Source organism: Heterodontus francisci, chromosome 4 (genome assembly GCF_036365525.1).
Source record: "Heterodontus francisci isolate sHetFra1 chromosome 4, sHetFra1.hap1, whole genome shotgun sequence".
In the NCBI taxonomy this organism is placed as follows: Eukaryota; Metazoa; Chordata; class Chondrichthyes; order Heterodontiformes; family Heterodontidae; genus Heterodontus; species Heterodontus francisci.
In genome coordinates, this window is record NC_090374.1 from 92746250 (window position 1) to 92764263 (window position 18014).

Sequence of the window (18014 nt, forward strand, 5' to 3'; positions counted from 1 at the left end):
TAAGGTCCTTTCGGGAAGGAAATCTGTTGTCCTTACCTGGTCTGGCCTACATGTGACTGCAGACCCACAGCAATGTGGTTAACTCTTACATGCCCTCTGAAATGGCCTAGCAAGCCGCTCAGTTGGACCTAACTGCTACAAAGTCAATAAAAAGGAATGAAACCGGACGGACCACCCGGCATCGACCAAGGCACCGGAAACGACAACGGCAAACCCAGCCCTGTCGACCCTGCAAAGTTCTCCTTACTAACATCTGGGGGCTTGTGCCAAAGTTGGGAGAGCTGTCCCACAGACTAGTCAAGCAACAGCCTGACATAGTCATACTCACGGAATCATACCTTACAGACAATGTCCCAGACGCTGCCATCACCATCCCCGGGTATGTCCTGTCCCATCGGCAGGACAGACCCAGCAGAGGTGGTGGCACAGTGGTATACAGTAGGGAGGGAGTTGCCCTGGGAGTCCTCAACATCGACTCTGGACCCCATGAAGTCTCATGGCATCAGGTCAAACATGGGCAAGTTAACCTCCTACTGATTATCACCAGCCGCCCTCCATCAGCTGACGACTCAGTACTCCTCCATGTTGAACACCACTTGGAGGAAGCACTGAGGGTGGCAAGGGCACAAATGTACTCTGGGTGGGGGACTTCAATGTCCATCACCAAGAGTGGCTCGGTAGCACCACTGCTGACCGAGCTGGCCGAGTCCTAAAGGACATAGCTGCTAGACTGGGTCTGCGGCAGGTGGTGGGGGAATCAACACAAGGGAAAAACATACTTGACCTCGTCCTCACCAATCTGCCTGCTGCAGATGCTTCTGTCCATGACAGTATTGGTAGGAGTGACCACCGCACAGTCCTTGTGGAGACGAATTCCCGCCTTCACATTGAGGATACCGTCCATCGTGTTGTGTGGCACTATCACCGTGCTAAATGGGATAGATTTCGAACAGATCTAGCAATGCAAAACTGGGCATCCATGAGGCGCTGTGGGCCATCAGCAGCAGCAGAATTGTACTCCACCACAATCTGTAACCTCATGGCCCGGCATATCCCCTACTCTACCATTACCAGAAAGCCAGGAGACCAACCCTGGTTCAATGAAGAGTGCAAGAGGGCATGCCAGGAGCATCACCAGGCATACCTCAAAGTGAGTTGTCAACTGGTGAAGCTACAACCCAGGACTACTTGCATGCCAAACTGTGTAAGCATCATGCGATAGACAGAGCTAAGCGATCCCATAACCAACGGATCAGATTTAAGCTGTGCAGTCCTGCCACATCCAGCCGTGAATGGTGGTGGACAATTAAACAACTAACTGGAGGAGGTGGCTCCACAAATATCCCCATCCTCAATGATGGGGGAGCCCAGCACATCAGTGCAAAAGATAAGGCAGAAGCATTTGCAACGATCTTCAGCCAGAAATGCCGAGTTGTTGATCCATCTCGGCCTCCACCTGAAGTCCCCAGCATCACAGATGCCAGACTTCAGCCAATTCGATTCACTCTGCGTGATATCAAGAAACGACTGAAGGCACTAGATTCTGCAAAAGCTATGGGCCCTGACAATATTCCAGCAATAGTTCTGAAGACCTGTGCTCCAGAACTTGCCGCGCACCTAGCCAAGCTGTTCCAGTACAGCTGCAACACTGGCATCTAATCTACAATGTGGAAAATTGCCCAGTTACGTCCTGTACACAAAAAGCAGGACGAGTCCAACCCGGCCAATTACCACCCCATCAGCCTACTCTCAATCATTAGTAAAGTGATGGAAGGTGTCATCAACAGTGCCATCAAGCGGCATTTGCTTAGCAATAACCGGCTCAGTGACGCTCAGTTTGGGTTCCGCCAGGGCTACTCGGCTCCTGACCTCATTTTAGACTTGGTTCAAACATGGACAAAAGAGCTGAACTCAAGAGAGTTTTAAGAGAGTGACTGCCTTTGACATCAAGGCAGCATTTGACCGAGTATGGCTTCAAGGAACCCGAGCAAAACTGAGGTCAATGGAAATCGGGGGGAAAGCCCTCTACTGGCTGGAGTCATACCTAGCACAAAGGAAGATGGTTGTGGTTGTTAAAGGTCAATCATCTGAGCTCCAGGACATCACTGCAGGAGTTCCTCATGGTAGTGTCCTAGGCCCAACCATCTTCAGCTGCTTCATCAATGACCGTACTTCAATCAAAAGGTCAGAAGTGGGGATGTTCGCTGATGATTGCACAATGTTCAGCACCATTTGTGACTCCTCAGATACTGAAGCAGTCAGTGTAGAAATGCAGCAAGACCTGGACAATATCCAGGCTTGGGCTGATAAGTGGCAAGTAACATTCGCGCCACACAAGTGTCAGGCAATGACCATCTCCAACAAGAGAGAATCTAACCATCTCCCCTTGACGTTCGGCATTACCATCGCTGAATCCCCCACTATCAACATCCTAGAGGCTACCATTGACCAGAAACTGAACTGGAATCGCCATATAAATACCGTGGCTGCAAGAGCAGGTCAGAGGCTAGGAATCCTGAGGCGAGTAACTCACCTCCTGACTCCCCAAAGCCTGCCCACCATCTACAAGGCACAAGTCAGGAGTGTGATGGAATACTTTCCACTTGCCTGGATGGGTGCAGCTCCAACAACACTCAAGAAGCTCGACACTATCCAGGACACAGCAGCCCGCTTGATTGGCACCCCATCTACAAACATTCATTCCCTCCACCACCGACGCACAGTGGCAGCAGTGTGTACCATCTACAAGATGCACTGCAGCAATGCACCAAGGCTCCTTCCACAGCACCTTCCAAACCCGCGACCTCTACCAACTAGAAGGACAAGAGCAGCAAATACATGGGAACACCACCACCTGCAAGTTCCCCTCCAAGTCACACACCATCCTGACTTGGAACTATATCGCCATTCCTTCACTGTCGCTGGGTCAAAATCCTGAAACTCCCTTCCTAACAGCACTGTGGGTATACCTACCCCACATGGACTGCCGCGGTTCAAGAAGGCAGCTCACCACCACCTTCTCGAGGGCAATTAGGGATGGGCAATAAATGCTGGCCTGGCCAGTGACGCCTACGTCCCATGAATGAATTTTAAAAAAAAATCCTACATTAATCCCATATTCCCTACCACATCCCCACCTTCCCTCAATTCTCCTACCACCTACGTATGCTCGGGGCAATTTACAATGGCCAATTTACCTACCAACCTGCATGTCTTTGGCTGTGGGAAGAAACCGGAGCACCCAGCGGAAACCCATGCGGTCACAGGGAGAACTTGCAAACTCCGCACAGGCAGTGAGGCTGCGGTGCTAACTACTGCACCACTGTGCCGCCCACTGTGCTTCATCTTATTCTCTTTCCTCCAGGGAGCTGTGGCTTTGCTTGCCCTACCTTTCCCCCTTATGGAAATGTATCTCAACTGTACCCAAACCGGCAGCCCATTGTTCTGCTACATCTTTGCCTGCCAATCTTTGATTCCAATTCACCTGAGCCAGATCTGTTCTCACCCCACTGAAATTGGCCCTTCTCTAATTAAGTATTTTTATCCTACATAGCTATTTGACCTTTACCATAGCTAACCAAAACTTATGATACTATGATCACTGTTCTCTAAATGTTCCCCTACTGACACTTGATTCACTCGACCAACCTTATTCCCCAGAACCAAATCCAGCAATGCCTACTTCCTTGTTGGATTGGAAACACACTGATCAAGAAAATTCTTCTGAACCCACTTCAAAAACTCTTCCCCATTTCTTCCGTTTACACTATTAATATCCCAATTTTTATTTGGATAATTAAAGTTCTCCCATTATAACTACTCCATAGTTTTTGTGTTTCTGTTATTTCCCTGAAAATGCGTTCCTCTATATCTTTTCCACTAGTTGGTGGCCTATAGAATACATCCAGTAGTGATGTGGTATCGCTATAGTTTCTTCGCTCTCACCAAATAGATTCTGTCCTTGACCCATCTAGGACATTCCCTCCAGCACTGTAATATTCTCCTTAATACTGCAAACCCTCCTCCATTCTTTTTTTCTTATCTTTCCTGAGCACCTTGTATACAGGAATATTTAGTATCCAGTCCTGCCTTTTTTTGAGCCAGGTCTCCGTTATCGTCACAACACCGTATTCCCATGTGGCTATCTGCGCATGGAGCTCACCAACCATTAAAACTTTTATAAACTTTAATACTTTTGCTTGAACAAACTTTGACTGCCGCGGGTAACATTTTGGACAAACTGCCTTGGTTTGAACGAGCTGAGAGTCCATTGTGGACCTTAGAACTTGAAATAGTAGTCCTTAAAACTATCAGAGAAAAGAGCGAACGGTGTTTCCGTAAAATAAATTCAGATCCCATCTCACGTGAGTAGCGCACGAATCTCCCTTCCTCTCCTCCTTCCTAGTCTGGAACTACACTGAAACTATCTGGAGTGATTCTGAAGTTTCTTCCCCAACCCCCACTCTTCAAACGTGTGTAGAGAAATGATGTGCAAAACTAGGATCTATAATCCTTGCTCCACCACCAACATCAAGTGCTTTCAGAAAACTAGTACACCTGTGTAATCCTTCGATTTGGAATTTGCCTGAGACTTCATTGAAAACAAGACATCCAAGTTGAACAAATAAAAGTGAATCAAGTGACCAGTGACAATTCAGATTGACATAATGCAACTTCTTCATACATTTTACATAGCTCCTTGTATTCTTCAGAGTTATTTGTTGAACTGAGCAAGGAGTTTCCAGTTATATCCCCAATGCAAGACTAACCAATAATCCCTTTTTCCTGACTGAGAATGTAGAACGGTTTCTGAGAAATCATGGCTTCTGTTTGGAATGAATATCTTTGTAATCAAATCTTTGGCAGTTTAATGTAATTAGGATTTCTGATGTATTACTCGCTTTTAACGAAACATCTATTTCTTGATGCTTAAGTCTTTGTAATGAAACAAAGCAGCGGTACTGAGGGAACTCATTCAGGTATATGTTTATTTTGTGTGGTTATTTTAACTGCAGGTCTGGTACCAGTCTAAAAATTCCTTCAAACAATCTCAATTTGTATTTATATGTTTGCACACATGATACAGCAAAGTAAAAACTAGATTATTCAGCAGATTTACTGGTTTTGTTAATGTGCTGTTTTAACAGTTGCCATGAATGCAAAAATCTTCACTAATTGTTGCAATAAAATGGTTCATCGCCTTGTGTCGGGTTTAGCTTGACAATGCCATGTACTTAGGAAGACTGTTTGTAACAAGTCATCTGAGTTCAAAACACCCCAGAAGTGTTTTCGGTTAACACATATAGTTAAAGGACTGAGAGATGGTAGCCCGATAACAGTTCCTTGTTTTACTGAATTTGAACATTTTGGACAATGTAGAGAAGTTGTGTGCAGTTTGACTATTCATAATTGTCCCGTCCACTACTCCAATCAGCAATGGTTGTACTCCGCTGATGTAACAAGATATAACATCATATTGCTCCTTTCCCTCCCACCAAATCCACATATGCAAAGGAAGAGTATTATTATTTTGACTGGAAGTGGAGAAAAAGTTGGAATGTTTTTGAATCTTGCAAACATGAAAACAGTGTTGGTTTTCTGAATGCCTAGTGCCATTTTCTGCTATCTTGAAAATATAATTGAGCTCACAAGATTTTTAAAAGTGCAAGCTTCTGGCTAGTAAAGCTTTTTTTTGAGGGGGAGGGTTACTGGAGAAACTTGGTCCAAGGAATCAAAGCATAAACTCCAGATGCTGTAATGACCGATCCACTCCCCAGCAGGCTTTATGCCTGCTAATATCAGATCTAATTTAAACAGTATTAAATCCAGTGTTACTTGTGGGCAATCTGTCCAAATTATCACATTACAAGGTCCCTGCCGCATTAGAGTGCAACTTGTCGGGACCATTAGCTCTGGAGGAGCACGTTGACATGTGACACAGCTTTTTGTTTTCAGGGCACGTGCGTGCACGCCAGAAGTTACGATGCTGTTCCGACCCCCAATAGCAGCAAATGGTATTCGCCCCCATTGGGGCAGCAAAATCCAGGCCATGATTTACTTGTTTAAACATGTAGCTTAAGAGGGCTGTTGGAAGTCAGTTTTGAACTTGACTGTAAACAGAGACATTAATTTATAGATTAGAGTTATCTTCTGTCTTAGCAATTAAAGTGGTCCTCCCTTTTGAAAGGTATCAGCAAATAACTCATGGAAGATGACCAAGGAATAAAGTTGAGATTATCTGAAAATTGATCCCTTGGAGAATGAGACTGGGGAATTAATAACAGAAAACAAGGGCATTTGAGAGAAACATTGAACTAATATTTTGTATCTGCCTTCACAGTTGAAGACGCTAAAAGCTTCCTAATAGTAGAAAATCGGGGCAAAAAGGACAAAATTGAAAATTGAAACAATTGCTATCACTACAGAAAAAGTGCTAGGAAAACTAATGGGACTAAAGGCTGACAAGTGCCCTGGACCTGATGCCCTGCATCCTAGGGTCTTAACAGAAGTAGCTGCAGAGATAGTGAATGCATTGGTTATAATCTTCCAAAATTCCCTAGATTTAGAAAGGTCCCAACAGATTGGAAAATGCAAATGTAATGCTCCTATTAAAGAAAAGAGGGAGAAAGAAAGCAGGAAACTATAATCTATAAGTTAGCCTAACATCTGTCATTTGGAAAATTACAGAACCCATCATTAAAGAAGTACTAACACGATAATTAGAAGACCATAATACAATCAAGCAGAGTCAACATGGTTTTATGAAAGGGAAATTGTGTTTGACAAATCTGTTGAGTTCTTTGAGGACGTAATGAGTGGGGTGGATAAAGGGGAACCAGTAGATGTAGTGAATTTGGATTTCCAAAAGGCATTCGATAAAGTGCCGCATATTTGTCAGTGCAGCAGCTTTTTCGGGAGCAGCGTGTGAGCGAGTGAGCAGCTGGGAAAGTCCGTTTGAAAGTAAATTTAATTTCCTTTTGTTTTTCGGCGGAGGCCAGGGGGCTGCTGGGTAAGTAAAACACTATATATTTGGGCGGTTTAAAATAACTTTCAGTGCAGCAGCTTTTTCGGGAGCAGCGTGTGAGCGAGTGAGCAGCTGGGAAAATCCGTTTGAAAGTAAATTTAATTTCCTTTTGTTTTTCGGCGGAGGCCAGGGGGCTGCTGGGTAAGTAAAACACTATATATTTGGGCGGTTTAAAATAACTTTCCTTTCAGTGCAGCAGCTTTTTCGGGAGCAGCGTGTGAGCGAGTGAGCAGCTGGGAAAGTCCGTTTGAAAGTAAATTTAATTTCCTTTTGTTTTTCGGCGGAGGCCAGGGGGCTGCTGGGTAAGTAAAACACTATATATTTGGGCGGTTTAAAATAACTTTCCTTTCAGTGCAGCAGCTTTTTCGGGAGCAGCGTGTGAGCGAGTGAGCAGCTGGGAAAGTCCGTTTGAAAGTAAATTTAATTTCCTTTTGTTTTTCGGCGGAGGCCAGGGGGCTGCTGGGTAAGTAAAACACTATATATTTGGGCGGTTTAAAATAACTTTCCTTTCAGTGCAGCAGCTTTTTCGGGAGCAGCGTGTGAGCGAGTGAGCAGCTGGGAAAATCCGTTTGAAAGTAAATTTAATTTCCTTTTGTTTTTCGGCGGAGGCCAGGGGGCTGCTGGGTAAGTAAAACACTATATATTTGGGCGGTTTAAAATAACTTTCCTTTCAGTGCAGCAGCTTTTTCGGGAGCAGCGTGTGAGCGAGTGAGCAGCTGGGAAAGTCCGTTTGAAAGTAAATTTAATTTCCTTTTGTTTTTCGGCGGAGGCCAGGGGGCTGCTGGGTAAGTAAAACACTATATATTTGGGCGGTTTCTGAACCCGAGACACCACACTTGTAGTGTCTCCCACCCGCCCTCCTCCTCTAACCAAAAAAAAGGACTCGGTGGGGTGTTTATAAGGTAAGGCTCTTTCGATTTCTCTGGTTTTATTGTGATTGGTAAAAACTTTTCGTTCCTTTTTCATTTAACTAAGTTTAAACTTAAGATTAAAAATGGCAGGAGATCTCAGACCCGTATCATGCTCCTCTTGCTCAATGTGGGAGCTCAGGGACATGGCTGATGACCCTGACTCCTTCACGTGCAGGAAGTGTGTCCAGCTGCAGCTCTTGTTAGACCGCATGACGGCTCTCGAGCTGCGGATGGACTCACTTTGGAGCATGCGCGATGCTGAGGAGGTCGTGGATAGCACGTTTAGTGAATTGGTCACACCGCAGATTAGGATTGCTGAGGGAGAAAGGGAATGGGTGACCAAAAGGCAGAGAAAGAGCAGGAAGGCAGCGCAGGAGTCACCTGCGGTCATCTCCCTCCAAAACAAGTATACCGTTTTGGATACTGTTGAGGGAGATGGCTCACCAGGGGAAGGCAGCAGTAGCCAGGTCCATGGCACCGTGGCTGGCTCTGCTGTTCCGAAGGGCGGGAAAAAGAGTGGAAGGGCTATAGTCGTAGGGGATTCGATTGTAAGGGGAGTAGATAGGCGGTTCTGTGGTCGAAAACGAGGCTCCCGAATGGTATGTTGCCTCCCAGGTGCACGGGTCAGGGACGTCTCAGATCGGCTGCAGAACATTCTAAAGGGGGAGGGTGAACAGCCAGTTGTCATTGTGCACATAGGCACTAATGATATAAGTAAAAAACGGGATGAGGTCCTACATGCAGAGTTTAGGGAGTTAGGAGCCAAGTTAAAAAGTAGGACCTCAAAGGTAGTAATCTCAGGATTACTACCAGTGCCACGTGATAGTCAGAGTAAAAATGAAAGAATAGTCAGGATGAATGCGTGGCTTGAGAGATGGTGCAGGAAGGAGGGGTTCAGATTTTTGGGACATTGGGACCGGTTCTGGGGGAGGTGGGACTATTACAAATTGGACGGTCTACACCTGGGCCGGACTGGAACCAATGTCCTTGGAGGTGCTTTTGCTAACGCTGTTGGGGAGGGTTTAAACTAATGTGGCAGGGGGATGGGAACCAATTGAGGTCAGTTGACAGTAAGGAGGTAGTAACAAAAGCCTGTAAGGAACTAGATAATGAAGTCAGTGTGACTAAGGGGAAGAGCAGGCAAGGAGCAGATGATGAATATAAAGGGACTGGTGGTCTGAGGTGCATTTGTTTTAATGCAAGAAGTGTAGTAGGTAAGGCAGATGAACTTAGGGCTTGGATTAGTACCTGGGAGTATGATGTTATTGCTATTACTGAGACTTGGTTGAGGGAAGGGCATGATTGGCAACTAAATATCCCAGGATATCGATGCTTCAGGCGGGATAGAGAGGGAGGTAAAAGGGGTGGAGGAGTTGCATTACTGGTCAAAGAGGATATCACAGCTGTGTTGAAGGAGGGCACTATGGAGGACTCGAGCAGTGAGGCAATATGGACAGAACTCAGAAATAGGAAGGGTGCGGTAACAATGTTGGGGCTGTACTACAGGCCTCCCAACAGCGAGCGTGAGATAGAGGTACAAATATGTAAACAGATTATGGAAAGATGTAGGAGCAACAGGGTGGTGGTGATAGGAGATTTTAATTTTCCCAACATTGACTGGGATTCGCTTAGTGTTAGAGGTCCAGATGGAGCAGAATTTGTAAGGAGCATCCAGGAGGGTTTTCTAGAGCAGTATGTAAATAGTCCAACTCGGGAAGGGGCCATACTGGACCTGGTGTTGGGGAATGAGCCCGGCCAGGTTGTTGAAGTTTCAGTAGGGGACTACTTTGGGAATAGTGATCACAATTCCGTAAGCTTTAAAATACTCATGGACAAAGACGAGAGTGGTCCAAAAGGGAGAGTGCTAAATTGGGGGAAGGCCAACTATACCAAAATTCGGCAGGAGCTGGGAAATGTAGATTGGGAGCAGCTGTTTGAAGGTAAATCCACATGTGATATGTGGGAGGCTTTTAAAGAGAGGTTGATTAGCGTGCAGGAGAGACATGTTCCTGTGAAAATGAGGGATAGAAATGGCAAGATTAGGGAACCATGGATGACAGGTGAAATTGTGAGACTAGCTAAGAGGAAAAAGGAAGCATACATAAGGTCTAGGCGGCTGATGAAAGACGAAGCTTTGAAAGAATATCGGGAATGTAGGACCAATCTGAAACGAGGAATTAAGAGGGCTAAAAGGGGTCATGAAATATCTTTAGCAAACAGGGTTAAGGAAAATCCCAAAGCCTTTTATTCATATATAAGGAGAAAGAGGGTAACTAGAGAAAGGATTGGCCCACTAAAGGACAAAGGAGGAATGTTATGCTTGGACTCAGAGAAAATGGGTGAGATTCTAAACGAGTACTTTGCATCGGTATTCACCGAGGAGAGGGACATGACGGATGTTGAGGTTAGGAACAGATGTTTGATTACTCTAGGTCAAGTCGGCATAAGGAGGGAGGAAGTGTTGGGTATTCTAAAGGGCATTAAGGTGGACAAGTCCCCAGGTCCGGATGGGATCTATCCCAGGTTACTGAGGGAAGCGAGAGAGGAAATAGCTGGGGCCTTAACAGATATCTTTGCAGCATCCTTAAACACGGGTGAGGTCCCGGAGGACTGGAGAATTGCTAATGTTGTCCCCTTGTTTAAGAAGGGTAGCAGGGATAATCCAGGTAATTATAGACCGGTGAGCCTGACGTCAGTGGTAGGGAAGCTGCTGGAGAAGATACTGAGGGATAGGATCTATTCCCATTTGGAAGAAAATGGGCTCATCAGTGATAGGCAACATGGTTTTGTGCAGGGAAGGTCATGTCTTACCAACTTAATAGAATTCTTTGAGGAAGTGACAAAGTTGATTGATGAGGGAAGGGCTGTCGATGTCATATACATGGACTTCAGTAAGGCGTTTGATAAGGTTCCCCATGGCAGGCTGATGGAGAAAGTGAAGGCGCTTGGGGTCCAAGGTGTACTAGCTAGATGGATAAAGAACTGGCTGGGCAACAGGAGACAGAGAGTAGCAGTGGAAGGGAGTTTCTCAAAATGGAGACGTGTGACCAGTGGTGTTCCACAGGGATCCGTGCTGGGACCACTGTTGTTTGTGATATACATTAATGATTTGGAGGAAAGTATAGGTGGACTGATTAGCAAATTTGCAGACGACACTAAGATTGGTGGAGTAGCAGATAGTGAAGGGGACTGTCAGAGAATACAGCAGAATATAGATAGATTGGAGAGTTGGGCAGAGAAATGGCAGATGGAGTTCAATCAGGGCAAATGCGAGGTGATGCATTTTGGAAGATCCAATTCAAGAGTGAACTATACAGTAAATGGAAAAGTCCTGGGGAAAATTGATGTCCAGAGAGATTTGGGTGTTCAGGTCCACTGTTCCCTGAAGGTGGCAACGCAGGTAAATAGAGTGGTCAAGAAGGCATACGGCATGCTTTCCTTCATCGGACGGGGCATTGAGTACAAGAGTTGGCAGGTCATGTTACAGTTGTATAGGACTTTGGTTCGGCCACATTTGGAATACTGCGTACAGTTCTGGTCGCCACATTATCAAAAGGATGTGGATGCTTTGGAGAGGGTGCAGAGGAGGTTCACCAGGATGTTGCCTGGTATGGAGGGCGCTAGCTATGAAGAGAGGTTGAGCAGATTAGGATTATTTTCATTAGAAAGACGGAGGTTGAGGGGGGACCTGATTGAGGTGTACAAAATCATGAGAGGTATAGACAGGGTGGATAGCAAGAGGCTTTTTCCCAGAGTGGGGGTTTCAATTACTAGAGGACACGAGTTCAAAGTGAAAGGGGAAAAGTTTAGGGGGGATATGCGTGGAAAGTTCTTTACGCAGAGGGTGGTGGGCACCTGGAACGCATTGCCAGCGGAGGTGGTAGATGCGGGCACGATGGAGTCTTTTAAGATGTATCTAGACAGATACATGAATGGGCAGGAAGAAAAGAGATACAGAACCTTAGAAAATAGGCGACATGTTTGGAGAGAGGATCTGGATCGGCGCAGGCTTGGAGGGCCGAAGGGCCTGTTCCTGTGCTGTAATTATCTTTGTTCTTTGTTCTTTTAAAAGGTTCCTACACAAGATAAAGAACGTGGATAGAAGATTGGCCAACTAACAGGAAGCAATGTCGGGATAAATGGGTCACTTTCAGGTTGGCAAACAGTAACTAGTGGGGTGCCACAGGGATCAGTGCAGGGGCCTGAACTGTTTACGATCTATATTAATGGCTTGGATGAAGGGAGAGTGTATTGTAGCCAAATTTGCTGACTATACAAAGATAGGTGGGAAAGCAAGTTGTGAGGAGGGCACAGAGTCTGCAAAGGATAAAGATAGGTTGATAGGGCAAAAAATTGGCAGATGGGGTATAATGTGGGAAAATGTGAAGTTATCCACTTTGGTAGGAAGAATAGAAAAGCAACCTTTTATTTAAATGGAGCGAGACTATGGAATCTGGGTGTCCTTGTACATGAATCACGAAAAGTTAGCATGCAAGTACAGCAAGTAATTAAGGCAAATGGAATGTTCACCTTTATTGCAAAGTGGATGGAATATAAAAGTAGGGACATCTTGCTACAACTGTACAAGCCATTGGTGAGACCAAACCCGGAGTACTGCATACAGTTTTGGTCGCCTTACTTAAGGAAGTATATACTTGCATTGGAAGGCTGATTCCTGGGATGAAGGAGTTGTCTTATGAGGAAAGGTTGAGTACGTTGGGCCTATACTCATTTGAGTTTAGAAGAATAAGAGGTGATTTTATTGAAACGTATAAGATTCTGAAGGGGCTTGACAGCATAGATGCTGAGAGGATGTTGCCCCTCAAGGAGGAATTTAGAACTAGGGGACCTAGTTTCAGAATTAGGGGTCTCCCATTTAAGATGGAAATGGGGAGGTATTTATTCTGAGAGGTTTGTTAATCCTTAGAGTTCTTTAGCCCAGAGAGCAATGAAGACTGGGGTCATTGAATATATTCAAGGCTGAGTTACAGATTTTTTGATCGACAAGGGAGTCGAGGGTTATCAAGCGGCAGGTAGGAAAGTGGAATTGAGGCCACGATCAGATCAGCCAAGATCTTATTGAATGGTGGAGCAAGTTCGTGGGACCAAATAGCCTACTCCTGCTCCTATTTCTTATGTTCAAATGTACATTATGTACAGGTTGAGTTAGCTAGCAGGTAATTATTAATAATTTGGAAGATCCACTAGTAAAATGAACTGTTGAGTTACTCTCTGCCTCTCAAGATTTTGTTAACATCGAGAGGGATCTATAGTTTTAAGAATGAAAGAAAACATAGAATGAGAGAAAATAATTCAGGCATCGAACATAGTTCTTGCAGACTGTGCAGAATTTGTGGAAGGGTTCGGTGGAGTCTCTGCTTGTCTTCCCTAAGGGATAAATTGAGAAAAGCTCCCAAATGTGAATACAGCATTGCATCTTGAATTAATCTTTGTCCAGTTGCTCTCATTGGGATGGTATTTTGCACATTGGAGAAGTGGTCATGTTCAGTCCATCATTTGATTGGATCTCTTTTTGTTTTTGTAAACCCTATAATCCTGTTCCTAACCAGATATTTCTCCAGTTTATTTTTTGAGTTGTGTTAATCAACAATTTCAAGTGTAGTGTCAGGGTTTTGGAATCATCCTTGATAATTTTCTTTGAATTATTGAATTCTATGCATGAATACGATTTGAAAGTAGACTGCGGAAAACTTGACAGTATTTCATATGTGATTTCACATTTAAGACAGCTTATTTGAACTTGCAGTTAAATGCCTTTGATTTGTTCATCACATATGACTAACTTTGGGTACAATGATTGCACGCCAACTCAAAATTTTCAGCCAGTGATTAATAAACATGCCTAGATCCTATTATTTTGGGTTTTATCTTTTCTAATTAGCACCAATTAGTGTCCATCAGCTCACTTTAGTGACTGGTGAACACCTAGGAATTTTGGTTTTGCTTATGCCTGATTTTACTGTTTTTGATTTTGTTTTCTTTGGCGCTTGTATTGAGTTTTTGGAGTTTATGTCTTTTCCACTTGATGTATCCCAATGGGCTTTGCCTAATCCTACAGACGCACCCCACCCTAAATTAGGATCCCAGCGTATACATATTTCCTGTTCCAATATACATTATATATACATTTACTTACACTACAAAGTAGCAGGTGGATTTTAATGGATCACTTAGTGATGGTCCACATCCAGATTTTCCTTGCTAGATTTTGTTGTGTGACATTTGTACTTTGCTACTTTTAAATATAGTTCTTTGATTCTGATGATTTTATAGCTCTGATAATTCACTGCTGCATTTTAGTACAAAGTTATATAGTGTGTTTCATAACTATGTTGTCAGGTAGCATTTGTAAAGCTTTAGAAGTTAATTAAATTTTGATATTTACTTAGGTTGTTTTTCTAAATCAACATATTGCTAACATTTTTCAGCATTATGATGTATTTCGGTAAATAATGCTGACTCAGTATCTCGTTTGTGTCATATTCCAGAGCCAAGTTTTTTTTTTATTCATTCACGGGATGTGGGCGTCGCTGGCCAGGCCAGCATTTATTGCCCATCCCTAATTGCCCTTGAGAAGGTGGTGGTGAGCTGCCTTCTTAAACCGCTGCAGTCCATGTGGGGTAGGTACACCCATAGTGCTGTTAGGAAGGGAGTTCCAGGATTTTGACACAGCGACAGTGAAGGAACAGCGATATAGTTCCAAGTCAGGATGGTGTGTGACTTGGAGGGGAACTTGCAGGTGGTGGTGTTCCCATGCATTTGCTGCTGTTGTCTTTCTAGTTGGTAGAGGTCGCGGGTTTGGAAGGTTTCTGGACAAAATAAAACCTAGCCCACTTGCTCATCTGCATGGTACTTGATTGGAGGAGCCATACTTTCTTTTGCTTAGTAAATGCAGAAAATGCCAGAAAACTGAGCAGTTTTTTATGGAGAGAGAAGCATGGGTTTATAACATTTCAGGACAAGGACCTTTCGTGAGAATTAATGCTTAGTGTTCCTGCATTTTTTTTTTTACTTGGTATCATAAAATGGTCTTGGCTCTTTTCCTTTTATGTAGAAGTGTGACTCATCAATCTTCATGCCCTCTATTTGATGCATGGTATAGAATAGTATTTGTGCACGCATGAAATGCTGCAAGTGGTTCCTAGTAATTATAACTATAAAAAACTTATATGATCTATTTTTATTTGTTCTCCTGTACCCAATCCCTTCTATTCTTTCTCCAAACATCCACAATATCCCAGTTGGTTGGGAAGTTAGAGTCCTCCAGGCAGAAGTCTATATGAGTTGTACAGGAAGCATTGCCAAAGGATGTTTTTTCTGTTTAATATTCGTAAACATTTATCTTGCCCGCACCTATATTCTGAAAGGGAAATTGTCCTTTCCTAGTTGAGTCCAAATTTCTAGGCCATACGCAATTAGTCATTTTTTTTAAGAAAAGGAGTTTTATCAAAGTTTACAAAATGTATCTTTTACTATTGCAGTAAGTTTATGCTGTGCATGCCATTATTTTGTTTACTGGTGGTGTGATGCAGGTTGACTCCTGAGTCTTTATGTAATATGTAGTTTTAACACTTGCCAAAAAACACACTATTCCTGTAATTAATGTAATTTTAATTTTTTTAAGGTTCACAATATTTTGGCAGAAATGGTAATGGGAGGAATGGTTTTAGAGACCAATATGAATGAAATAGTAACTCAGATTGATGCTCAGAACAAAATGGAAAAATCTGAGGTAAGAGTCTTGCACCTTGTAGGAACTCCTTTTTAAATTTGCATGATTGTGGATCCTGCATGTTTCTTGTGCCTTCTGTTGTAGCTTATTCTTTAGTGCCAACAGTCAGCTTGTTTGGTGTGCTAAGTAAAGCTATTGAATGACAGTTTGGGTAGTTTTATTGTGTGACAAATCAATAGTAGTGATGATGCATTGCAAAATGCCTACTTATTAGTTTGAACATTACTATGAAATGTGCACAAATATTTGTGATAGAGCTTTTAAGTGCGCAAGTTTTGGCGAGATTGAAGTCAAAAGCTGCATGAATGAATTTGCATGTACACTAACCTTTTTAGGCTTTTAGAAATTAATTTTATAAAGCCATTAGTTTAAGGGGCTGGCTCCTCCAAAATATAAGTGCATTGAGCATAAATGATTTTTAAAAGAGGAACGCCATGATGGTAGCTTCAGTTTATCAGCTTTTCTAGGTGCTTGCCTCCTTAAAATTTTCCAATTGGTACTCAATTGGTGCCGGGTTAGTTGGTCTCGACCAAGGCAACTGTTGTAGTTGACCTCAGTGCTTCTGGGCTAGTGAGGAAAAGAAATCGGTCAAGGCCAGCACTCGGGACTGTTATCCAGTGACCCATGCTGGAGGTGTGAGTGTGTAAACCGGATCGGGCTAAGTTATAATGTTCAGCATAATCAAATTACCTGTTGATCTCTGTCAAGACTCGTGTATGAATAGTAATCACTTGGGCAAGTTGCAGTAGGGTGTCTGCTGCTCGTGGAACAGATTTTGTATGAAATTTCTCTTCAGAATTTCCTACTTCAGGACAGAGTTTTTTTTTAAAAATCCCTTTTTTTAAAAAAAAAGTGAAATTTTATTCATGTGTTTAAAGATAGCTTGTGGCTGCATAATTTCTTATTAGTACTACTTCTAGCTACCAGCTGCAAACAATTGCAACTGCTTGACTACTTTAAGCAGAAGGCTGAAATATGCAGTTTTCACTTCAAAGCAAAGATATAGCCATTTACAGTACAGGAGGTCATTTAACTCTGTATTTATGTTGACTTTGTTAGAGCAATTCAACATTAATCCACTTTACTCGCTTCTCCCCATAGCTCTGTCTTCCTCTGCATGTAACCTGATGTCTTAAATTGCAAAACAGGTTGTTTGCATCTGATTGAGAAAAATGGGTTGATATTGATGTGTCTCATATATACTGATTGATCTGTATGTCACCAGCATTTTCAGTCTTTGTTTCACATTCCCATCAAATTTCAATTTTCCTATTCAACTCCTAAATGGGGGAAAAGGGGAAATTAAGTGAGAGGAAAAAAAGTAGCGTAGGCTTAGTATTTTAGTTTTCAAATATGATCTCTTCATTATCATTTGTTTTTACAAGACATGGCTAATACACAACAATGTATTCAAAACATTTGGTGTAAGATGTGAAAGTAAGGTTTCAGTAGAGCAGATTGAGTTTTAAAAAAAACTTAGTGAAAGCTTGGATTTGTTTATTTTATTGCCTCTTAGTCAATGGATTGACCTAGTGATGCAACTAGTTATGTTCAAATCATGTAGCCCCTCAAAACATATTTAACAGCTTGGTGACAGCATGTTGGAGTACCAATACAGAGCATGATTTCCTCCTTTTATCAAGCTAAGTCTGTGATCTCGTGCATATGGCTCTGGAAGTGTGCTGAGCAGAGCTCAGCCATTTGCCTAATGAGAGGTGGGAAAATTTTAACAAGATATTTTCCTTGAACTGCTCTTATGTACTTCTGATGATCATTGAAGAGTATATGGCATTTAGGAAGGACAGGAAGCTAGGAAAGGATGGAGGGGTTGCTCTGTTAATTAATAATGGTATTAGCGCAATAGAGAGGGATGACCTAAGTTCAGGAGACCAGGATGTAGAAGCAGTTTGGATAGAGATGAGAAATGATCAAGGCAAGAAGTCACTTGTGGGAGTGGTGTACATTCCACTTAACATTAACCACACTGTAGTACGGGGTATAAAGGAAGAAATAATGGTAGCTTGTCAGAAAGGTACAGCAATAATTATAGAGGATTTTAACCTACATATAGACTGGAAAAATCAGATGGGCAGAGGTAGCCTAGATGAGGAGTACATAGAATGTTTTCGGAATAATTTCTTGGAATAATATGTCATGGAGCCAACCAGAGAGCAGGCTGTACTAGACCTGGTATTGTGCAACGAGATAGTATTAATTAATGACCTCATAGTTAAGGCGCCCCTAGGTAGCAGCGATTATAATATGATTGAATTTTACATTCAGTTTGAGGGAGAGAAGAGTGGGTCCAAGAATAGTATTTTAAACT

The 18014-nt window shown here is 43.1% G+C and overlaps 1 protein-coding gene across 5 annotated transcripts in view; it reads left to right on the forward strand.

Annotated features, from left to right (window-relative positions):
• Positions 1–18014, forward strand: part of LOC137369146 (AP-3 complex subunit sigma-1) — a 109773-nt gene that overhangs the window by 73562 nt on the left and 18197 nt on the right. For 3 of the 5 annotated variants that reach the window (XM_068029872.1, XM_068029870.1, XM_068029869.1), the window contains one exon: positions 15581–15688. The exons of the other annotated variants lie outside the window; for them this stretch is intronic. In XM_068029872.1, coding sequence (XP_067885973.1) covers positions 15581–15688 — 108 coding nt within the window. The remainder of the gene's footprint in view (positions 1–15580; positions 15689–18014) is intronic. 5 annotated transcript variants of the gene reach the window in all.